Source organism: Dendrobium catenatum, unplaced genomic scaffold (genome assembly GCF_001605985.2).
Source record: "Dendrobium catenatum unplaced genomic scaffold, ASM160598v2 fragScaff_scaffold_71, whole genome shotgun sequence".
Lineage (NCBI taxonomy): Eukaryota > Viridiplantae > Streptophyta > Magnoliopsida > Asparagales > Orchidaceae > Dendrobium > Dendrobium catenatum.
The window spans coordinates 168118-193953 of NW_021318533.1; the positions used below are offsets into that span (position 1 = coordinate 168118).

At 33.7% G+C, this 25836-nt stretch overlaps 2 protein-coding genes across 6 annotated transcripts; one reads left to right on the forward strand and one right to left on the reverse strand.

Moving 5' to 3' along the window:
- The first annotated feature begins 1959 nt into the window (after nt 1–1959).
- Nucleotides 1960–17355, forward strand: LOC110097302 (transcription factor TCP24). Of its 5 annotated transcripts, none has more exons than XM_028695387.1 (4): nt 1960–2238; nt 3442–4699; nt 12904–13019; nt 16536–17355. In XM_028695387.1, exons 1-2 carry the CDS (start codon nt 2231–2233, stop codon nt 4652–4654), a joined length of 1221 nt encoding a protein of 406 aa, XP_028551220.1. In that variant the 5' UTR covers nt 1960–2230; the 3' UTR covers nt 4655–4699; nt 12904–13019; nt 16536–17355. The 5 variants fall into 5 exon arrangements, with proteins under 5 accessions (XP_028551220.1, XP_028551222.1, XP_028551210.1 ...); XM_028695389.1 differs by having other exon boundaries at nt 3768–4699; XM_028695377.1 differs by lacking the exon at nt 1960–2238 and having other exon boundaries at nt 3297–4094; nt 4161–4699.
- Nucleotides 17356–17517: 162 nt separating this feature from the next.
- On the reverse strand, nt 17518–18962 carry LOC110097304 (probable glutathione S-transferase parA). The gene is made up of 2 exons (XM_020823594.2): nt 18580–18962; nt 17518–18080 (listed from the first exon to the last, which is right to left on the reverse strand). Exons 1-2 carry the CDS (start codon nt 18898–18900, stop codon nt 17736–17738), a joined length of 666 nt encoding a protein of 221 aa, XP_020679253.1. The 5' UTR covers nt 18901–18962; the 3' UTR covers nt 17518–17735.
- Between the last annotated feature and the right edge of the window lie 6874 nt (nt 18963–25836).

Sequence of the window (25836 nt, forward strand, 5' to 3'; positions counted from 1 at the left end):
TGAAAAATATATCTACATATGCTTTAAAGTGGATTTTAGGGGTCTAAATGTTTGTTTGTTGAAATTTGAATTTAGTTTCTTGGAACGTTGGATGATAGGCTAATTTTTGTTCATAAAATATTCAAATTCACTATTCCACCCTGTATGGCTGTATGCTTAGTTTGAGCACCCTCCTATAGAGAGAGAGAAGCGTTTTAGTGAGAAAAACTCTATTTTGGGCTACTTTAGGTCATTTTCAATCATCGGACAAGATGGGAAAGTTGTTCGGGTCAAACTATGTTATATTTTTACTATCTCATTTTTTAATAATCAAATATTTTATTTTTTTTATTATTGAAATTATAATTTGGTTTTACAAAAAAAATATGATTTTCTAAAATTCTGGTAACTTTCATCGGTGTAACTTTTGATATGTTATCAATATGATCGTTCTGATCGTTTTGAATATTTATTCGAGATTTTTTATCAGACAATTTTTAAATATAGTAATTTTATAAAAAAAAATGATATATAAAAATATTGTTTTAGTTCAGTTAAAGCTTCAAAACACTATTATACACAATACATGGTAATGTGGCAGAATTCTAAAAACTTAGTTTTAACCAACTGTAGAATATCATGTGGGAAATTATTTGATAGTCATTAAAGTTTTTTTTTTTTTTTTTAATTATACAACAATAATGTGATTATTTGAATAGTGTAGAATGCACTTTATTTTTAATATGTGTGATTGAAATATTTGAATTGGCGACAAGAAGGGATTATGTTATCTATTATGTGTTAGAAATTTTGAAGTATGGGGGGCTATTTAGATATTCCCTATGAAGGAGTTATATTTGGCAGGGAGAAGGGATTTTGCTGGCGGCGAAAAGGAATTCCGTTGTTTGTTTGTATATACTGAAAATTGAGGTCTGAGAGCTAGTCTAATAATTACTATGAAATATTTGTTTATATTTTGGTTAGTCTCATTATGATTTCAGTTGTTATTTAAATGTTTATTAAAATCCAATATTTAATTATGTATGTTTCAGTTCCAACTTTCCATACGATATTTCAATTTATTATTTTAATATTTTTAGCTCTTCCGATAATTTCTATGCAATGTTATTTTATAGTTCAGTTAGTCTGTATATGATTTCAATTGTTATTTAAATGATTATTAAACATTAGTATTTGTATCTGTTTCAGTTTTGACTTTCTACACGGTATTTCAGTTTATTATTTTAATATTTTTAGCTTTTGTTTTAAGATGCCATAGCCTACTGAGCTATGTTGGCTCACTCTAAGTTTTGCTTTTATTTTCACGTTAGTGAAAAGGAAAGGAGCGAGCTTAGTGGTTTTGATATTAAGCTCTGATATGTTATATAGTTATGATTTTGGTTAGTCTTCCTTTTTGCGGGCTTGACTTTTTTAATGTCTGGAGTTTCCAGCCATGCTTCAAGTGTTTTATTTGGGCTCCTTTAGACTCGTAACGGGTCGCTTTTTTTTTGTGTCGATATAGCCATCTCATTGAAAGATTTAGTTTGACAATTCATTTGCTTAAATTGAAGTTCATGATTATGAATTTAAAATTGAAATTTCCATTTCAATTAATATGGATATATGTTGCTGATAAAGTCATTGATGATAATAAAGTATTCTTCACAATTTTTTGATCTAAATTTAAACCATTAAACAGTCATGTCTTAGACCTTACGACAGTTCAAATTATCAAAATTTGAATAATTTAATATCTTTTCTATAAAATAATTAACCTAAAATAAAAATTTTTAGCGGCATCAAATACATTTTTATCATAGTATAATTGCTTAACATAAAATTAAAATCACATTATCATTGGTTGATAAATCAATTAAATTAAAAAATGATAATTAGTTTTTTTAGAGAATTTTAATTAATTCAAATATTTAGCTAAGTTTAATATAAATATGATAGAAGGTATATTATTTGTTCTACGGCAATTTCAAGGACGGAGGTATCGCCCATCACTTCTCGAGACTCAGCTTCCGTTCTTTTTCTCTCTCTAAAAATAAATTTAATCTCGTTTAAAAACCTAAATAAAAAAGTCTCTCTTTCCCTTCTCATCCGCCTCTGGTTTGCCCTGGTTCACATCGAAAGCAACAGCGAATAATTTTCGGCCTCAATTCATGCTGGGAATGGGCTCGGCAGATCGGGAATCACGAGATGTGGTCGATCAATACGCCGAATCTGTAAGCAGATCGGCGTGGCCATGTACTGGTAAGCGTATATCTCACTGTCTTTTGCTTTTTTTTGGATTTTAAGTTTTTTAGTAGAAATTGGAAGACCCAAGTAAGTAAGAGAGTTGTACACTTGGTCAATACCAAGTTCCCCACAAATATCAAGCTTCTCAGGTGCTAATGGAGTGTTGTTTCGGCGTTGGTTTTCTTGCCCTTCACTTCTCTCTCCCTCCTCGCTTCTATTTCTTGAATTTCTTCCCTATTGACTGTCAATGGCGGTAGGTTTGATTTTACTTTTTCTTTTAATAATAAATTTGACCTAGATCCTTAAACCTTCACACCGAATTCCAGATTTATGCTAATACATATGATATCAACTGCTGCAAATCTTCCGATTTCAATATCTTTGCTGATTTCCTGCTTCGGCGGTACTGAAAGTCTGCAAACTGATTGCGCACAGCTGACAGCATTGAGAAAATAGTAGAGTTATGCAAGAAACACGTGAGACTGCTGTCAGCTATGGAGGACAGCTAAGCTCTATTTTGTTTATAATTCAAGTAAATTTAATTATAATTAAATACTTAATTAAAAATTTTAACTCTCCACCAACAAATCTAAAATGAGTTTCATAAACTCAGAAGTTATCTGGTCTCTACTCTGCGAGATCTTTTTAAAATTCTTTAATGATCTAGCTTAATTATATTTTAATAAAAGAAAATTCAATTCATAAATCACAATAAAATACTAAAAAAATATACAATTTTCGTAAAAGATAGTCATGAAAAAAAATTATTAGCAATAACATCATCTGCTGAGAATTAAATATCATACCAGATTTATATTTTTTTAAGGAAAAAATATCAGAACAGTAACTCAGCAGGAAGAGTTTCCAATTGTTCAGAACGGGAATATCAAGTGGGTTGAGTAATAAATAAGTCATTATCCCAAAAATCAGTGCTAAAATTCCGAATCAAAGCGTTAAGAGATTAGCAACAAATTTTATGATGCGCTCAAGAAAGCTACAGAAGGCTGCGAGCTGACATCATCTTCCACCTGCAAGCCTTGTCTGTCTATTTTTTTCTTAAATTTTTTCAAAAAAAATTATGTTTTCCTGTCTTTCATGGTCCCCCCTCTGGTCTCCTCTCCTTCTATTCATACACAACTCCAGCAAAATAACCCCACGCCATTGGCCTTCTGAATTGCGCTACCATTGTTCTTTCGATATTGAGTTATTGCATACACAGCATGACCTCGGGATGCAGATGGAGAATGGCAACGCTAGAAAGCGAGCCCGCTTCATCAACGGCGGTGATCCATCCATCGTGCTGGAACCGAAGGAGAGCCATCGCTACATTAATGATGGCTGCTCTGAGAAAAAGGTAAACATGGCGGCATCCAGTGCCGGCGGAAGTTTCCGGCCGTGGCAGCTCCCTTCGTCTCGAATCTTTCGCGTCTCTCGCGCCTCTGGCGGCAAAGACCGTCACAGCAAAGTTTTAACTTCCAAAGGCCTCCGTGATCGCAGAGTCCGTCTCTCTGTTTCAACCGCCATCCAATTCTACGACCTCCAAGATCGCCTCGGCTTTGACCAGCCCAGCAAGGCCATCGAGTGGCTGATCCAAGCCGCTGCCGCTGCCATTGATGAGCTCCCATCTCTCTGGAGCTCCTTTACTGAGCTTCCCTCCCCCACCGGCGAGCAGAACCAAGCAGAGCAGCCGCATCCCTCCAAGTCCGGCTGCAGCAGCACTTCAGAGACAAGCAAAAGCTCGGTTCTTTCCCTCCCTTGTTCAGAGATTTGCGTCAAGGCGATGGAACGAGCTCGCGAGGTATCTGCGAAGGAGAAGGAGAAGGACGGGGAAGACGGCGGGGAGCATTTCTCCGGCGCCGACCATCCTCATGGTTCGTTCACAAAGCTACTAACTGATCAATCTGATTCTGTTTCTGACTCGACTCCGGTGACCGCAGGCGGTCAATTTCAGACTTTGCTGCCGTCGGCCATCGTGACGGCGGACTACTTTGGCCAAGCTGGCTTTTTTACTCGACTGCCAGCCCAAACTCACTTTGTGAACAGCTCTCCGCTAGTGGAAATGGCAGCCACTGGAGACCAATTGGAGATGCAGCAATTCTCATTTATGCAAGATTACATTGATTATAATTTCAACTTTCCGGCCGCCTCAGGTCTTTCTGGTTTCCAGAGGGGGACCCTTCAGTCCAATTCATCGGTTCATTTGACACAACAGCACCTTCGTCACCAATTGCTACGGTTTTCTTCCCCTCCTTTTTCTGTCATGGTTGGACCAAACTTGCAGTTAATGACTCCGGCATCAGCCCCTTCATCGACCGAGAATTTCTTCTGCTCTGGATTAGAAGGTCGTCTACAGGTCAGCAGGGAGCTGCCGACTCCATTTTTGCTGGATGGTTACATTTCCTCTGATCTCAAAGGAAAAGGGAAGAACTGATGTCGCCATGGCAATGCCGGAGATTGCGAGGTCCTGTTTTTACCGGTAAGAAGCCAGAACGCTTGTTTTTTTTAATGATTTTTTAGCTGCTTTCATTAGTTGATAAGAAATGCTACTGTTTTCAGTAGTTATGGGAATTATTGTTTACACCACCGATTCAAATTAACATATTCTCAACGTTACTTTTAAATTGCATATTAAAAAGTTTTTTTTTTTTTTTTTAATGCCAAGCACATCACAATCCTTTCCTTTCAAGCTCAGAAGAAATAGATTTTATGAAGTAGAGATTACTTCTCGAAATTGATTTTAGTTTGTCCAGATGCGAATATGGCTGAGTATCGTGTCCCTTTTGATTTTTAAGTATTATTGACACACATGCTCTTTTTCGTGACCCTCAATCTTTGGCAGCCCTTAGTAATATTCGTATTGGTTTTTTCTCGAGCTTTTCTAGTCATTGAAACTTGCTAGCTTTTTGTCCAGCTGAAAACCGTGCTTCTTTTGGAAATTGTGAGTAGGTTTTGACGGGTGTCAAACTGGCGCAGGGAGCAACTGAGAAATGAAACACGCCAGAACACCGAGAGGATGATAAAGGAAAAGAGTTTCCACTATTCTTCCTGACTTCAGAGTAAAATCATTGCGTATATCAATCCGTTAGGAACACAGCTCACTTTGACCTATTGGTTGAGAGCTTAGGCTTTCAACTAAGAGGTCATGTGTTTGAGTCTTTGTGTATGCGTTGTATGTATGAGTTTGCCTTAAATGACCTAAATGTCCCAAAAAAAATCAATTTGTTAGGATATGGCTATACATCTGCCTTTGGGTTGCTGCGCTGGCAATGTTAAACCATAGAGTAAAAAGGTACATAGAAAACTATTAGCAGCTAATTAGAAGTAATAACAAAAATCACAAATTTAGTAATATAAGGGAAGGTGAAGTGGTATATGGTGGGCTGCATCAGGTCCCTTTTGCTTTGGAGGAACTGGACTCAAGTTTAGCAAGTTGGAGATTTCTTTCATAAGGAGGATGGCACATCACCAAAAGTTGCCTTGATTTGACACAAATCACGAGGCATATTTGAGTTGAAAATTTCCAAAATTGAAATAAGGATCATTCGAACTTTAATTTCAACAAACTTATAGTCGAACTGATTGGCTTGACATGATAAACACAATAGCACTAAAATCGGTCCAATTCGGACCTAAATCAAGGGTGTGAAGAATATTTAAAAGTTTTAGGCCATTAATTAGAAGACCAAATGATCTCCACATTTGGCATGCTTATTGTCAAATCGATCATTTCGACAAGACGAATCCAACAAAGCCCAAGATTACTTCATTTTTACATCATGAAGGCACTTAATTGCTAAAAAAAATGGTTTATAGTTGAGGGAATCAATTTAGTCCGTCTGATAGAGTGCTTCAGATTTTCTCCATATTTATGTGGCTTGCACTCTAAAAAAATCTATAGAAAGGTCCCCACTCCCTGCATGAAGAGGAAGATTGGGCCTTGGCTAAGCTTTGTGGCCCGAAAAATACTAGCGATGCACTCAAGTACCACCAACAACAAACACTTGCTGGCCATATGTTGCCAGATTTTTATCGCTCCGCTGCTGGGCCTCTGCCTGAATGCCTGACCTTCGCCCTGTGACAACCCTTCTCGATATAACCCATGGAAGGAACATGTCATATCATCTTGGACTATAATAGGACAAAAATCCTAAATCTAATTGGAGAGAGTTGCATAATTTTTAAAATAATTTATAAATTATAGAGCCACAATGTGACATATACATCACTGAATTGAACAAAAAGAGCCATCAATGTGTCCCTTCCCTTTATCCTCATTTGAAATAGATGCAGAATGTAGGCATGAGCAATCATAGCTCAATAAGTCTCATTTAACCTACTCAAATCTTTAATAGTAATTAACATGACATAAATAAAGCTGTAAAGTAAATGCATTTGTATAGAAGTTTGAATAGATTGCTTAGAACAATATATATATTAGACATCTATAGTGCAGTAAATAGTAATTCTATAATATCAATCGTAAGTAGTAAAACGGTGAGGTTGTAGAATAATAAAGTAGCAGAATAACAACACATCATATTTTTTTCTCAAAAAAGAATATTTTGCTCAAGCTATTATACCTCCCAATAGATATCAGAATCTTAGTCCTTATATCTCCTTGCCTAGCGTATCAAATAATAATCCTTTATAACTCCCAATGCATAACAACATCGACATTCAGAGATTTTAAGCTCTTGTAACTCCTAATAGACAACACATTAGAATCTATGCCATTCATCAAAATTTTTTTAGATTCACACTTTTCAAGTATACAAGTACAGAAATAAATGCATTTCAGGCTTAATACACAATATTAAATTTATTACAGAGTTTTGCAAAGTATCCTATTGACAGCCAAACAGACAGAAACTCGGTGGAAAGCAACATAAAAATAATCACATTTTTATAAATTAACCAACTTTCCACACACGTTTATAGCTATGTTTCAAATCTTTTATTGTACTATAATACTATTTATAGTGTCAGAATAATTTTCAGATCATTAAAATGACATATTTTAAAAAATAGTCAATGAAAATTCATAAATAAAATACAAAAATGTATAAAATATTATCAATTATAACATATCAAAAATTACCCGGTGAAAATTTATCGAGTGATCGGATATACTCGTTTTTACATCAAAACTTAAACTAAAATGTATGAAATTCTTTAAACTTTGAATTATTAAAAATTGATATAGACAAAACGTAATCTACCTCGACCCGGATAATTTCTCGAACTGACCCAATAATGAAAAATGTTCTAAAGCAACCTGAAATGAATATTCTCTCTCTCTAGTTGGCTGCCTAAAGGAGAAAATGAAAATAATATTTTGATTTAAAGCCTTAAAGCTATGAAAATGAAAAGGCCTTTCTTGCACACTCACATTTCACATAATGTCAAGGTGGCACCATATTGGCTCCAAAGTGGGCATTTGCCCACCTCTCCAATTTTTTTTAAGGAGATACTAATTTTTAGGAGTTTGCCCAATCTCAATTTATTATTTTGCCCAATTTTCATAAAAAATGCTCAACTTAACCCTCTACTTTACATGAATTGGCTAATTAATTAATTAAAATAAAAACTCATAACTTTCATAATCTTACTTACTTTATTGATATTATCATATTAATTCTTAATATTTTTCTTTAGAAACACTAATTTTGCATATTATTATTATTTATTTATTATATTATTCAATTACTTAAAATTTTAACTCTCCAATTCAAAATTCAAATTTGAATTAGGAGTTAAATGCCCCCTCAATTTCCTCCTTTATTAAGGAATTAATCTCAGCTTTAAATCTGAAATTTAATTTCTGATTTAAGAATTAATTCACTTAAGTAATTGGGGCCTACTTATTTGAAATCAAACCCCTCTCTCCTCCTCATTATTCTTTGCCATTAATGACTCCTTAATCACTCCCCCCTGAATTTTAGTTAATTCAAATTCAAATTGAAAGTGATTTAATCCAATCAATCCTAATTGAGAGCTATTAATTGAAACTATCTCAATCCCATCTAATTTCAGCCCAGCCAAAATATTCAAAGCTTAAGCCATTAATTACTTCCCAAACGTGAGAGGGGAATAAGGAAACAATTCCCTGAATTTTCTCTATATCCCGCCGTCCCCCCCCTCACTGGATCCTTCCTAAAATATGTCCAGATTTCACTGTTTCTACTTAGGAAGTTGTCAAAAGTTGCTGTTTAGACCCCTTGATTTGCTCTTCAAGAGCAATCTCCTACCCCGTTCTACATCAGTATGATGTTTGATTTAGTAATTTTCTTTCATGAGCAAATATTTAATCTTTTGTTTTATATTAATGATGTCTGCATCCACGCCAACTAACATATTGTTGATACCCTCAACAATGCAATATTCTAAGCCCATACAAGAACACAGCTCAACTTTAGTGGAATGTTTTTTTTTCTAAGAATCTGTTTAATGAGAAGACATCTCATTTGGTATTTGTAAGCTTACCTCCAAGCACCCATCTCTGTAGGGTCCTTGGAAGAACCATCAGGGTTAACTTTGAAGCATCCCACAGGCGATGATACCAAGTGATAACTATCAGATTACATTCCTTCTTGCTCACCAAATGGAAACCGATGTGATTAACAAAGTTTTTAAAATCTTTGAAATAGTCTGAGGTGTTATACTTAAAGATAATTAAATAATTAATCTCTTTATATATTATGTTGAAAGCATACATCTGTTTGTATTCGACAAATTTCTGTATTTCCATATCTACCAGGAGATTACACAAGGCAGAATAGAAGATCATGCCTTTTAGATGACTGATAGGAAGCACTTGAAAATTTCAAGTAAATCCTATCAATTTCGGACAAAACAACGAGAAAACTCTTCCAAACTCCAAAAAACAATAGTTTTTATTGCAATAATCAAAGACGCAAAAGGAAAATACCAAGATACAGTCGATCCTCAATTCAAGAGAAGGATCTATCTCTCCCAAATCTCTAGACACTAGAGCCCAAAAAAAAAAATAGAGATCTCAAATTCAGCCAAATTCAAGATGCCCTAACCCTAGGAAAACAAACTATTTAATGCATACAATTAAAAAGGAAATCTCTAAACAATCCCTACATTCAAATTTTCCTCCTAACTCCCTAAAAAATTCTTCCTAAACAACTCCCTTGGACCCGGCGGTCAGATTGGTGCGTACAGAAGGCAGACCCGTAGGACCGGTTGGACCAGTCTAACAAGGACTTGTTAAGAAAACCCAATATTATCAGTATTAGTCAAGTTAATGTTACAAAAGCTAGTAAAGTGATTCCAAAATTTCCTATGATATTCATTAAACTTGAAAACATGAGAAAACAATGTATCCACACAATAATAGCATTTAGAAATTTTTGAATCCCTCGTGTTTGCATAACTATCCACTAGGATGAGTTCATTAAAAATTCTCCACATGAAAATGAAAAGATAGGTATGACTTTTGTTTCATAAAGGGTAAAATTATTGTGATTTTCTTTGCTTAACGCTCCTGCAAGTGCCTTTTAAGGAGAAAAGCAATTTCAACTCATTGTTCCAAAAAATAGTGTCATTGTAATCACAGTTGATGTGCATGGGCGTGATGGTATCAAGCCAATCCCTAGGCAGTTAGTCTAATAATAGAGGTTTGTTCTAATACACATTATTAAAGCAATGATAAACCTTGAGATTAGAACTGAAATTTATGTGCAGATCAATAAGCCTCAAGAAACAACCCACCTATCAAAGCAAAAGGAAATATTCCCTTTCTTCAAATTTCAAAAGACATAATATCTAACTTATCTTTAATACTACAAAGAATACTTTAGATTGGGGAGACAATAATCTTCTTCACAATCAGACTTCTAATGTTTAGAGTAATGATATTTAACACACAAATATTTAATCCACAGAGAATTATTAAGCATAAATTTTTATTATTGAACACTAAAAATACGTCAATAATCAAAGCTGTTGAGACATTTGAATCATTGTTACCTAAAAAAGAGAAGGTATGATCCTCATTTCGTCAGATCACATTTAGATTTAAAAAAAGCACGAGATATCCTTGTTAATGATATATAATTAACAATTTGAGGTTAAAGTTTAAACCTATTAGTGAGACGTGGATGAAAACCAAATATGAAAGGTTACTGGACATGATTATAGGCCTTGTGCAATGTATAACAAGTATAGTTGAAGTGGACATGTTACATGAATTGAAGAAGGTGCTTTAAGTAGGCAGACCTGTTCCTCAGCGTCTTTAATGGAAACAAAGATATTATTATTCCAAAATCTAAGTTATCTTAAGCCCTTTATGCTTCAACCAGAGGTCAATAAGATCAAAGTCTCAATTGGAGCACTCCAATTATCATTGATAATTGAATTAAATCCTCATGTTTAGTCCACATATTACGGAACCTAAAAGGCTGAGTCCTTTATAAGAAAAGATTGTCATTGAAAAATAGAAGAGGAGAATGATCTGAGCCAGACCTATTAAGGTGTCAAATTGGGAGAGAGAAAAAAAATGGGCGGAAGAGAAAATATTCTATCAAGTCTAGCTTATTTCGAGCCATTAGATCATGTAAAAGGAGATCAAAAAGAATTTAGTTTCCATGAAACCACAATTAAGTCGTATCACAAAAGTGCTCCATAACTTCTTTATTATTTAATGAATAGCCTTGCCTTTGAATTCATTACAATATTGAAATCTCTCTCAAGCCCCAACCATGGAAGGAAGATTCATAATATGAACAATCTTGCAGAGTTCAGTCCAAAGGTTGATTCTACCATATTTTGAAATATAAATGAAATAAGCATTGATAGGCACATCATCAAAGAAGATTTTAGTGTGTAAAAGTTGATGTGAATAAAAAATAGAAACACATTAAATCGGTTCCTCTAGAAAAGCTTAATTTTATTGGATTAGTTTTTGAATGCATCCTAAAAACCTAAATGTTATTTTATAAATATTGAATTTAATTGAGCTAACCATAGGTTCTAACATTGTGATAATTTGTAGATTATTAATTTTAAGAAAATTTTTTGGTCTTGTCTTAGCTTGTAGTTTGACAATAGTTTTAATATTTCAAATCATTAACAATAACATTATTAACACTAGAAGATTATATAATTTTCATCTTAGGTGGTTGTGATCTCTCCATTCATATGTTAATTGTATGTCTTTTTAATTTATCAAAATATATATGAGTTTATTCTATCCAAATACATAATTTTGATGTTTAATGGAACATTTTGATCGTTATGCATCTATGAATGCCGGTGGATCTCACTGAATCATAAACATGTACTCGCTTCATTCATTTTGGTGGTTTACAAATTTCTGCATCCACTGCCATGGTTACTGTCGTTTCTATTCACAGCATGCTTGTTTGAGGTTGTGGTGAAGGGCCTCATTCAGTTGAAACACCAGCACAACATGCACACCCTACCATGCTGCAATCAATACTCAGCGAAACCGCCACTGCTATAGAGGTCCCTTGAAAAAGGATCTCAATCTTCGAAAGCTATCCCACCTAGAACCCCCGGCCATGAAAAGGACATCTCTAGCAACAATGAGTTCATCCCTAGCTATACTGGCAAACCTGCACATTGATTACTATCTTCTTTTGCAGACAGCTCAAATTCAATCATCATCTATGTACACGATAGGATATGTACTAGCCGGGTTGGAAGCCTTTCGCATGCTTGCAAGTGTAGCTTTTGAGCTTCTTCAATCATGGAAAAAGTCTAGTCCTCATCTTTGCAATTGGCGACTGCATTTTCTTTTAATTAGATAAAATGGTATCAAAGCAATGCACCAGTTGGAAGATCAGAATTAAGTTTCATATAAGACAAAGTGCTGTCATGGGAGCCACTTCTTGAACGCTGTATGAGACAAAGTGCTACATCATGAGAGTCACCACTTAAACTTGTAGGGGCCACAAGTAGAATCCCATCTGCCTGGTGGGTTATTCTAAGATAGGGATACTGATGAGGAAGTCAGTTATTTAAGTGGAGAAGATTGTGAAACCTCTTAAACAAAAGAAGCTATACTCTTAAACATCGAGGTGCCTTTTGGTGTAATGGTTGGAATTTCATTAAGAAACTTTGCATTTAAGTGTGCTTTGCATTTAAGTGTGCTCATTTTAGAGAAATCCTGAGATGGGTGATCTTCTGGGAAGTTATTCCAATATGACAAAACCGTGAGACCCTTAAACCAAAACGGACAATATATCGATAGGTAAGGGTTTTGGCTATCACAATCCTCACCTTTTAGCCACATCTTTTCTTCCAAAGGATGCAAATATGCAATTGTTGTGCTTAATATTGCATGCCATTTCGGTGAAAATCTTCATCATTACACCATATCTCACATATTACAGAACATAATTTGTTTATAGAGATCAAGCATGGCCAAATACTTTGGTTTGATCTGATCTGTAGCATATGTGATTGTTTTCCATTGTTCTCTTACACCTAAACAAAAACAAGTTGTATTCCTAGACTTCATTTGGGACAACTTTCTCATTGCTTTTTAAAGTAATTTTTTTTTACAAAAATTAAAAAATTTAAACTAAAAAATGCTTTAAAATGCGGTAAGAAAGCCGTCCCAAACAAAGCCTTAAACTTGACTAACCTTTCTCAATTCAAAGATTCTGAACAAGTTTATAACTGATGCAGATTGCAACAATGGTATATGCAGATGATGAGATGAAGGTGCCATTCCTAATCAGATTGCAAAGTGCAGCAGCTCTTAAATTACTGCAACAATTAGCGGTCTATTGCTGTTATTTAAGGTATGATTTTTCTATAATTATTTTTTAATTGTCATTAAGGGATATAACTGTTTATTGTAGAATGTGATCAAGCAGAAGCATCCTGATATATAAACACTCGGCAGCTCTTACTGCATTGTGTCAAACTGCGTAGCTAATGAAGTTCCTTTTTAATTAAAATATTGAGTCTTTTAATTGATATGAATAATTCAAAATAAATAAGAATGGAAATAAATGGAAAGTATTAAGCATAACAAACAAAATTGGAATGTGAGCGGTGAAAAATGCAACAAATTAATTAAGAATTTATTTATTACGATTGTAACTTTTTATAAGATGATTATAAAATTTTTATACGTAAAGTGAATTTTTTGAAAGCACTTTTAAAAAATAATTTTCTAGTATATAAATTCATGAAAATAGTCAAAAATTAATAGTTAAATAGAATTGTGATGGTAACCTTCATGATTTGGCATCTGTTGGCCCCATCTATATCTGGTACAATCAGAGAACTGTAAATCCCATTCATAATAAGTTGGATAGAATGCTTGTAAATGATGAATGGATGGAGATCTTTCCCAACTCTTATTATGTTGCAAAACCTCCTACATGCTCAGACCACTGCCCTATTGTTCTTTTGTCTGGGCATAGAGAAGTCACTCATCATAGATTTCTTTTCAAAAATCACTGGTCTAATCTGAAAGATTTTTGGTATATATTACTCTTCATATTCACAGGGAATACTAGTGATGGGCAACCTTTTTTAGCTCTTTGCTCCTTGCTTAAGCAGCTCAAACTTGCCATTAAAGGTAAAAAGTGGACAAATTCTAATTTGATGGCTGATCATCTTAGCTCTATATATGCCAAGCAAGAAGCATGTATCAACAAATTGAGCTTGGATTGTAACATTGAAGAAGTCTCTTTGTCTCTTAAAAACATAAATCATCAAGTGTCTGTTGTCTCTTCACACTGGCTCTTTTGGACTTCTCTTAGAGCAAAAATCAAATGGATCACAAATGGAGAAGAAGACCTAAATTTTTTATATTCCAATATTCGTATGAGAAGGAATTATATGAGTACTGCTATTTCTCTTTCTATGGCCAATACTTCCATCTCCTATGCTGAAGCTGCCAATGATGTTATTTCCCATTTTTCATAAGCTTTTTCAATTCCACCAATCGGTAGTCTTTTGACATCAATCTTTTTCCAGCGAGTAATTCTATTCCTCTTGAATATCTTATTTCTCTAAACATTCCTTTTACAGAGGTGGAAATTAAAAAAGTTGTTTTCTCTGGAGCATCCTACTCCACTCCGGGTCATGATGGTTTCAACTTTGAATTCTTTAAAAATACTTGGTTGGTGATGGGGCCTATGGTATGCAAAGCTGTAAAGTCTTTTTATCAAAATGCATACATTCCTCGCGCAGCAAAAGTCACTGTCATTACTCTTATCCCCAAGACTAGTCATGCAATGATCATCATTGACTTTAGACCCATTGCCTTGTGCAACACAATATACAAAATCATTGTCAAAATTATAGCTTCTAGAATGAAACCCTTTATGTCGCTCATCATACAAGGTAATCAATCTGGATTCATTCATTAAAGGATCTCCACTGATAATGTCATTCTAGCTAGTGAAATTATCTTTCACTCTAGAAATTCTTCAAAGCTTAATCTTATGTGTGCCAAATTGGATATCAAAAAAGCTTTTGATAGTGTATGTAGAGAGTTCCTTATTGCAAGATTGGTACAAAAAGGCTTCCCTAATATTTTTATAAGATGGATACTGCTTGCATCAAGGATGTCTGGTTTTCCTTATGCATTGATGTTGCTCTCAACGGCTTCTTTCCCTCCATTGCTGGGCTTAGGCAAGGGTGCCCTTTAAGCCTCTATTTATTCTGCATAGTCATGGATGCCTTATTTTGTCTTTTAGATAGTCCTATCAATGATGAACTTTTTGAGGCCCCTCAATTTGGTGGGAACAGAATATCCCACCATATGTATGCTGATGACCTTCTCCTTTTTGGTAGAGCTGACACTCACAACTGTGGCATTATTCGTAAGTTGCTTGATAAGTTTTCTGCTGCATCGGGTCTGGAAATCAATTTTAAGAAAAGCTCCATTATATTACCTGCCAACTATCACTATGCAGATAACATCAGTTATATTTTTAATATTCCCCACACCTCCTGCATTAATTATCTTGGGATCCCCTTATCCCCTTACAACCCAAAAATCTCTGATTTCGCTTGTCTTACGGAAACGATTAATCACAAGCTTGCTGGGTGGAAAGCTAAGTCCTTATCCTTTGCCGATAGATTACAATTTCTGAGGTTCACTATTTGGAATTCAATAGCTTATTGGATATGTGGCTCCATCATTCCTAAAACTATTATAAAGAAAATAGAGAAACATTGTGCTAAATTTCTTTATTTTGGTGAAACAGACTCTCACAAATTGCAACTGATTTCATGGAGAAACACTTGCAAACCAAAAATATTTGGAGGATTGGGGATCCCCTCATTACATGCTGTTCAATTTAGCTATTCTTGTGCCCTTATAAGGAGATTATACAATGGGAGCAGTCATTTAGCATCTTGGCTTTTGCATCATTATGTGTTCCCCTAGAAGCCTCCTGCCTCTAAGGCCACTTCTTTTTGGAAATACTTTTGTAAAATTGCTGCTATGGTTAAGACAAATTTCAGATTTATGGTATCTCACAAAGCCCCAATCTCTCTTTATTGGGATCACTAGGTAAACGATATGTTACTTAAAGAGGTGACTGTTATGCAAGCCTTAATTAACGGTTTTCTGGTAAATTCTAGAATTTATGTAATACTTCATGAGAACGGTTGGGACCTTCCAGCCGATTTATCGGCTGACCTCTTGTGTGCGTTATCCACAATCTTTGTTAATTCGACAAATAATGATAGCATTATTTGGGGAAATGAGGAGGTTAAACACAGCAGCTATATTAAATATCTTTATAGAAATGAGCTTATGGTTACTTGGCACCAATTTGTTTGGCACAAACATTTCTCTCTTAGATATTCTACCTTTTGCAGGATGGCCTTGGTTGGTGGCCTTAAGATGGCTAATGCTTTGAATATAAGGGGCATTACTATAGATTCATGCTGCTGTTTTTGTCATTCGGAATATAAAAGTGTCACACATCTGTTTTTTGAATGCACCTACACCTTTTCTGTGCTCACCCAGCTCATTCCTCGGATGAAGAATCATCTACTTAGACCCAATATTCTTCAAGCTTTTGAATGCACTAGTGGGACTAATAAGTGGACTATGACCTTTTACCATCTTATCATATGCTGTACGATATATCACATTTGGAGGAAAAGAAATGATAGGAAGCTTGGCAACTCCTTTGCCTCTTCCACTACTATTGCTCTCAAAATGAAAAGTATTGTTTTTGATAAGATTCTGAAATGGAAACAAGGTTGTCTACTTTTGGATTTGATATAATATATAGCAGGCGGTTTTTTCGGGTGCTCTTATTGGCTGCTGCGATGTTTTATAGGGATGGATGTGTTGTTGTATATGGGCAAGGATGATTGGATTGCCTTGGTTCTCCCTTCGGATGGCAGTATTTGGGGCTACTGCAACCAGGTCGTTAGAGCATTGGAAATTCCTGAGCCCGTGATGGGGAAGTATCTATCTTTCTTGTGATTCTAGCTATTAGTGGTTGATCACCTCAGGCTTTTTGTGGCTGTTTTTTGTTGGAGTTAATGCAATTTTTTTTGCAGTTTTTCCTTAACTCCTTGTAGGGTTTTGTAGCATATTTTTTGCCTAGTGCTATTACACCTTTTTTGGTTCTTTTACAGGTTACACATGTATTTTTCTTCATTTTAATGAAAATGGGCTAAGCCCTCAATTCTTCAAAAAAAAAGAAAAAATGCATAGTGAATTTTTTGTAATTACATCAAAATAAGTTAGGGTATATTACTATATCTACCTTGCAAAAATCATTAATATTTTGAATAAAACCAATTTCTTAAAACTAATATTGTCTTAATTTTTGACGTAACAGTTTATTCATGTTTCATTTGGGATAGACTTTTTACAGCTTTGTAAAACAGCTCTCTAGTACAAAAGCTTCTCTTTCTTGATATTTTTGTACTCGAAAATTGATTTAAAAAGAAAAAAAATTGTCCCAAAACAAAACTTTATTTTTATCGAACTTTTAAAAATTAATTCTATTCAAAATATAACATATAATCAATTAACAGAAATCAATAACGAAATTGGGTCTTATATTCTTTTGGAATGCCTATAAATTATAACACTTCATGGATCATAATTGACACCATTCAATCAATTGAAATTAGAACACCAGAAATTTATCTACAACTTCTTACTGTTTTTCAAAGCTATTTTTAACTACCAAATTTTTTTGGAAAAAAAATACTAAAAATTTATAATAAAAAAAATATTTCAAACAAAACCTTAAACAGATACATTAGCATATGAAATCATCTTAAAACATCAAAACTAGACCCAAATTGAACAATCTTAATTATCTTTTACTTCAAAACAGAAATGGATACAAAGCAACCTGAATTGCCAATCTTCTCCATCAAAAGAGAGACACAGATGGATGCAAAGCAACCAAAATTGCTGACATCCACAACAACAGACAAATAAGTAACAAAACACACTCAAACGGTAACTAAATTCAAATTCATATACCAAAGTCAGAAACCATAAATCCCACTTCACACTACTCTGCTCCATACTTCTTCCTGAGATAGCCAACGAACTCATGGATTTTCTTCGGTTCATAAAGGGTTTTGGCCACGCTCGCTCGCTCCTTGCAACGCTTCGCCCAGGACACCAGTTTGGAACACTCCTGCTCAATGCTGAATCCGGCGTAGGTCTCGTAGCTATAGAACCAACTCGTGAAGGGAACCAGAGCAATGTCGACTAGCCCGAAGGTTTCGCCCCCGAAGTACTTCTTGTCGCCGAGCTCGGCTTCCAGTGTCTTCAAGATCAGGATGAACTCTTCCTTTGCTTCCTGCAAGGCCTCGCCCTTTAGTTTCCACAGCCGGGTACCGCACTCATAGACCTGTAATTTGAATGGCAGAAGAAATAATTTTGATCAGAGTTTCCCATTCACTCGAGTGTGGAAGAAATGCTTGCTTTACTCTAAGAAAATTTTCAAACACAAAATTCCTCTGATTATATTCAATTAATGCATGTATTTTTTACTTGTTAGTGGATTTGATTTTGAATCCTTTCTATGATTTATCAATTCATTTTTGGATAATCAGAATAAATTCTGATCACTTGCAAAATGAATAACTGCAATAAATATGGCTACTTTAAGGCAGAAGAATGTAAGAATATATATAGTTGATAGCGAAGCTTGACCAACCAAAATTCTCATTCAAATAGAACAATTCAGAACAAAATCTTAGAAAATCTCATTGTTCTTTAAATTAAAATAAACTATTCGATAAGAATATATATCACCTCCACACAACACCGACATGCACTAAATCTCATTAGAAAAAAAATCCGAAACTGAAGCTCGCGATCGATCAAGAAAGAGATCCATTTCATACCTTCTTGTCGACGTAGTCGGCCCAGAATCTGGCCTGGGCCCGTGCGTACGGATCAGAAGGCAAGATGGGCGTCTTGCTGGGCCAAACCTCATCGATGTACTGAACAATGATAAGCGATTCGCAAACAGGTTTGCCATCGTGTATGAGAACTGGGATTTTCTTGTAGATCGGGTTGGATTTGAGAAGCAGCTCACTCTTATCCGACAGATTCTCCTCCTTGTACTCATACTCCACCTCCTTCTCCGCTAACGCAATCCTGCATCGTTGTCCGAAAGGGCTAGACCAGAGATCCAGCAACTTCACTCCCTTCTCCTCCGCCATTCTTCTTTTTTCTCGTTTGAGCCTCTGGGAAATATGCACGCAAGTTGTTTGATGAAATGGCCGCGAGGCTGAGGTATTTATAAGGGAGAATGAGGCGGCAAGTTGTTTCTGGAGTGTTCCGTTTTTGGGCTTAAATGTCATTGCTCGCGTCACCTGAGAAACGAAGTCGCGAGAATTAATTTTTATGGTGGATTCGTCAACTTCTGCAGGATCTATGGCTGTGATTCATTGGGATGCAACGTGCGTTATATTCACAGTAGCCACATTTAGGCGCAAGTCCTTTCAATTACTTTTTAAAAGAATTAAAGTTACAATTAATTTATAAAAGTTTATTATTTTGAGCGGGCACGAATCTCGATGCAAAATTGAATTGAAAGCTTCCAAAACTAAATCAGAGACCATATGAATTTCGATTTCAGCAAACTTATAGTTGAACTGAGCGTCTCGGAAACATGAACCCAACGACACCAAAATCGACCCAATCTGAGACCAAATGAGTCCAAATCAAATACTTGAAGCACTTTTGGAAGGATCAAACCACAATTTGGATTACCAAACGATCTTTAATCATGACATGCTTATAGTCGAATCAAGCAGCTCGATGAGACGAATCCAATAAGCCCAAGATCATCAAATTTTGATATCATTAAGACAATCAAATATCCATTGAACGGTGCATGATTGTAGGAATCAAGATTGGCCGTCCATACAAATCACTCCCAATTTACCCTTGATCTTCCACTTATTTACTAGCCATGCCAGTCAATAATTTTATAAATAGAACCCCATTTCCTCTTGAATGGGCCACAAGAGAAGAAGGAAGAAAGCTCCAGCTGTCTATCTCCTCCTCGATCACCGCCAGAGTTTTACCACACCATCGTCGGAGTTCTATCGCACCACTATCAGGTTCTGTCGAACCACCACCAGACCATCCAAGGATGTTTAAGGGCCACCCGAAGCCAGAGTGCCCCATGACGCTGTAATGCCACTACCGGACTACCGCCTGACACCAAAGTGCTGACAGACCACCATCTGAGACCTGGACTTCTGCCATACCACCACCTAACGCCTGGAGTTCTGCCGGAGTACCGCCTTATTACAAGGGTCTTTCTAACCGTAGTCTTCTACCGATTACAGTCCTTCTGACCTCCCTTGCCAGACAACGGTCTTTCTAACACTAGTCTCATGCCTATTACGATCTTTCCGACCTCCTTCGCCAAACAACAGTCTTTTTGACACCAGTCTCCTGCCGACTACGATCATTCCGACCTCCCTCGCTAGACAACATTCTTTTTGACTCCAGTCTCCTACAGATTACGATTCTTTCGACCTTCGTCTCCTACTATGGTGACCTCCCTCGCCAACTATGGTCTTTCTGACCCCGCTCTTCTGCCAACTACGATCTTTCTGACCTTCCTCACCACACAACAATCTTTCTGACCCCTATCTCCTATCGACTACAGTCCTTCCAACTTCCGTTGCCTACTACGGTCTTTCCGACCTCTATCCTATCAACTATGGTCCTGCGAACCAAACAAATATGTCTATGTTGATTATTGTAACTCCCACCATGTAATGCGCTCTATATGATATGTATTTGTGACATCAAGCCAATACCTTCTCCCAAGGATGGGCCTCATTTGTAATCAACTGCAAATACTAGTGGATTCATTCAAACTGGGTTAGGCCTCGTGGTTTTTCTCATTTTCAGGGATTTCCACGTAAAAACTCTGGTGTCTCTTATAAATACTACATCTCTCTCTCTTTCATCTGCTTGTGTGTTGGATCTTCGTACAACGTAAGACGTTAAACTATATACTTCTCTACCGCCACGAATATTCTAGGATGCAACAATCATATAATTAAATTAATATTGAGAAAATGAGTCTCGTGCATCTTAACCTGTGGTAATTTATTATTGATGTTTGAACAAGCAACACTATAGAGAGAATGCAACATCTTTATGTACCCTATGCTTCAATCATTTTAAATATTCTTGAAACTATTTTGAATTAAACCGAATAATATTTCTCACGTCACCTAATCTCTCTCTCTCTCTATCATGAGAATGGCTAAGGCAAAATAAATAAATAAATAAAGAGAATGACTAAGGCTCTGTTTGAGGCAACTTCTAAGAATTAATTTTTCACTTCTCTCAAAAATTTTGTACTAAAAAACTGTCTAAGAAGCAGTAAGAAAACTGTTCGAACAATATCTAAGTGATCATCCACACATTCTCGCCAAACTTTTACGTCTATACTCAAATATAAATATGGAATTACATAACTCCTCATAATACCACCATAGTAAATATCTCACTTATTTTATGAATGTTTCAGTATATTAATGCTTTAAAAAATTATATCCTATGAAATATCTAACTCACTCTAATATAACTATTTTCCATGATTTTTTCACTCCCTAAATTATATATATATATATATATATATATAAAATACATACTTTTTATTCATCTCATTTCTAACTTATTTTTTAATCATGCATATGTCATAATAAAAAAATCTATTAATCTAATTCTATGCCTAGAAAATATTAGGAGCTCGTAATAAAAAAATATTAGAATTTTAAAATTAAACACACTCCTTTTTTTATTTTTATCTTATTGTTCGAGTGATCATACATATGTAAAAATCATCTTTTCCAATTTGTAAATTTATTAAAAAAAATTTACATCTTTAAAAAATTATTAGGAACAGTATTAAAAATATTGTTACAAGTTAAAAATGTCTTTTGGTATAAAAATCTCTCATGCTGCAAACAAGCTTAAAATTGTTCTTTAGATGGACCTGGGCCAAAAATTACAGTTTTTTTTTGTCCTAATTTGGGCATCAAATTTGAGGAGCTCTTGGAGGCCCAAACGATCAAGCAAAATTCAGTTTTTTGGGCCTAATTTGGGTATCTAATAAGAGGAGCTCTTGGAGACCCAAGCGGTCAAGTAAAAGTTACACTGTATGTGTAATTTGTTTATCTTGAATATGATAAGAGGAGTTTTTTGAGGAGAAATTATTCTGTGTGAAGTACGGACAAAGAGAATCGTCTAGATTGTTGAATTTACTGGTATTTATAAATACTTAGAAAATACACTGTAAATAAGCAAATGTTAAATAAATACACACAAAATACACAACGAATACTTACAAATTGCTCAGTAATACTCACAAGTCACAATTGAATATTTGTCGAGTATTTACTGAGTATTTGCAAATACACGGCAAATATTCAGTAAATATGCAGCAAATTCGGACTATTCTCACCATCAAGGCTCTGCACGTAATAATTTCTCCTTTTGGAGGCCCAAGCGATCATGCACGCCACGTTGAGAGCTCATACTTAGGCTTCGTTTGGGACTGCTTTCTTACTGATTCTTAAAATAACTTTTAGTATAAAAATTTTTTAACTGAATATTTTTATTAAAAAACTGCTTTAGAAAATAATTATAACGTTGTCCAAACAAAATCTTAGTAAGCAGTTCTGTTTAGCTCACTTAAAAAATTTGCTTAATGAAATTTAATAATTGTCATCATTACTAACAAAGTTTTAACTATTAGCTCATTTTCCACAGGTTAAGCTTTAATATATTCAAAATAATATTTTTAATGTTATTCATATAGAATAAGATAATACTTTTCACGTTAGGCTTAGATGACTTACATAGCTCTACTTTATATTGTAAATATTATTAAATACCCCTAATCGATCATTACAACCATAATTATTGATGTTTGTCACATCTATATAGACGCTAATATCATATTAATAATGTTATTTATAAATAGTCCCCTAATTTTTCAAAGTATCAAAATAATTTCCGACTATATAAATGTATCAATTTGATTATTTGACTCTTTAAATATAGATCAAATTAATCATTTCATGAATTTATTTAGGTCCCTATTTAAAAAATGAAGTAACTAAAATAAAAAATTAAATAATTTATGACAATTTGGTCATTCTTAAATAGTGAGATTATCATTTTGATCATTATCACCTTAATTAGATAATGCTAAGTATTAGAATTTAGATATACTAATGTGAAAATATTAAAATTCTAAACTTGTTAGATAAAGCTCATATTTTTATCAACTCAAATTTATAAATGATTTATATAAAGCTAAAAACATTAAAAAAGCTTTCTCAAATAAAGCCTTAAATAGAATATTTTAGAATATTATGATTTATAATTTATAATTTTTTTTTTATAAAAATACATGATATTAAGTTCATCATTTATCAACATTAATATATACTATGTGGAGTTAACTACATGAATCCTTTTTCTCATTATTAAAGTATATAATAAATTGCTAATCCTCAAATTTTATGAAAAGAACAGTCATTATAAAAAATATCCTACTATTCAAAATATATTAAATGATTGAGATATTTAATTTCATCATTTGCAATTAAGATGATAATCAGGAACAAATTTGAATGAGGTTTATAACAGCCTCAATAATAATAAAAAATCTTAATTTTTAATCAATGTCTTGAAACTTTAATAACCCTAATCATTTTATAAATATAAATCATTATTTCATCTCTGGTTATAGATAATCATTATTTTCGATCAATCATTTATTGCCTATCAAATAGGATATAGATCATAATCGTCCGATTATCTTGATTAGGGAACCATCCAAATATAGAGGTCAGTGTCCTATGCATAGGGGTGTAATTGAGTCAAGCCGTTTTATGAGTCAGCTCAGGCTTGAAATGATAAATAGCTCGTGACTCGAGCTCAATGAACTGACGAGTTTAATTTGAGCGAGTCCCGATTTATCTTGTCTATTGATGAGCTAACTAATTCAAAATATATCAATATACTATACTTAAAATATATTAGAATTCAATATTTTTAGTATAAAATTACATAAAATATTTATAATTTATATTTCTCCTCCATGTTATTATTATTATTATTATTTATTAATTCATTTGAATTTGATATGTATAATTCTAATATTTTAAAATAATAATAATAATATAAAATATAAATATATTTTAGAGATTTTAGTTGATTTAAATTAAATTTTGTCTTTTCAGGCCAAAAAATAAAAAAATTGACTCATGATTTAACACAAAGTGATATGATTTGATTTTAATTGACACAAAATTTAAGACTTACTAAGATTGTCACCATTATGGCAAGTCTAAGCTCCCATGTGCTATGCTTCCAAACTTTGTTATTTTATTGTTATTATTATTATTTATTTATTAGGGGTGCTTTAGAACCTAAGATTGCATTATTTATGGAAAATAATATTTTTTTAAGAAAACAAACAAAAGCTTAAATATTTTTCTATTAAAAAAAAGGGGAGAAATGATGTTAGACTAAGACCATCACTTGATGGCTTGTTTACTTTATTTCTTTGTGGAAGAAGTTAGATATTCTTTGCTGAAAGACTCATGTAAGGGCCACCGATAAATTATTTTGTGTGGTCACCGAACGGTTAAGAGACGAATCAAAACGCGTCATGTCACCCAATACATCGGTACACAGTAGCAGTACGAAACAAAATGATATGACGTGCTCTCATTCGTCTCTGGATGCCGTTTTGGTGACTGCACATAATAATTTTTCCATATGACCATAGCCGTTGAGGTAAAATTGTATAAATGTTATATTATAGTTTCATTAGAGCTTAATTTTATTGTTAACAAGATTTTATATGTAGATTGGAGAGTTTTCAGCATATGAAAGCATAATTAAACTTATGATTAGGCTCAAATTTTATTTCTTTCAAGAAAAATAATTAATAATTACCATATATACATTAATAAAAATTTTATTTTTTTAATAGAAATTTAAATTTATATATACTTATGTTTAATATCATTAAAAAGCATATGTGAAGAGACAATTTAAGGTTCGTTTGGGACGACTTTTTTATTGATTCTTAAAGCAACTTTTTGATATAGATTTTTTTTTTAATTTCTTACAAGAAAATTGTTTTAAGAAGCAATAAGAAAGCCGTCCCAAATAAAATCTTAGTTATATGGAGTTGTTTGCTCTTGAAATTGCTTGATCATATTAGAAGCCATCAAAATTTATTGTAGTCACTAATTAAATTATTTTAACTAATTAAATTATTGCAGGAAAAGAGAAAGGAATCGCCGGCGGGAATATTGCCATGGGCCCACACGAGGGACCCACTCCGGCCTCATTGTGGTGCAACGGCACCCCCGAAGATTTTTCATATGGCCGTACAGATTCTTGTGATTGCAGCAATATCCACGCTTCATTGCCTTTGGCTATGGAGAATATATTATAAATTAAATATACCGTTAGCATTTAGCAGTTTCTTTCCTCTTTACAAAATTTATATAAGAATTTACTGCTGAAAATAAATTAAAGAAATTACAAAAAAAAATTAAATTTATTGTAAATGTTAATATCACATATGATATATTAAATTATTTTAATTTTAAATGTCAATTCAAAATTATTAAAATAAAATTTATTATATTTTATGTCAAAATATCTTAATATAAAAATTTCAACTAATTTTTGCTATTTTTATTACACTGCTATATTCATTGTTAGTTTTCTTTTTAATGAGGAGCAATATATCTTAAATTATGTTATTTAAAGTTGTCATTTTATAATTTTTTTTAAATAATTGTGCCATAATTTTTTGTTTAATAAGAGAAAATTATTTCGTTCGAATTAAGTCTTCGTTGGGGACAGCTATTTTATTGCTTTTAATATAAAAAATTTTAATTAAAAAAATTATATTAAAAAGTTGCTTTAAATGTAGTAAGAAAATTGTCTTCATTTGGACAACTTTCTTAAATCTTTTAAATAAAATTTTAATACAACAAATTTTTTGAAGGAGAAATTTTTTTGAAAGAGTTTAGATAAATGAAAAAATATATTAATCAATAACAAAATAATGATGGTTGACAATAACTTTA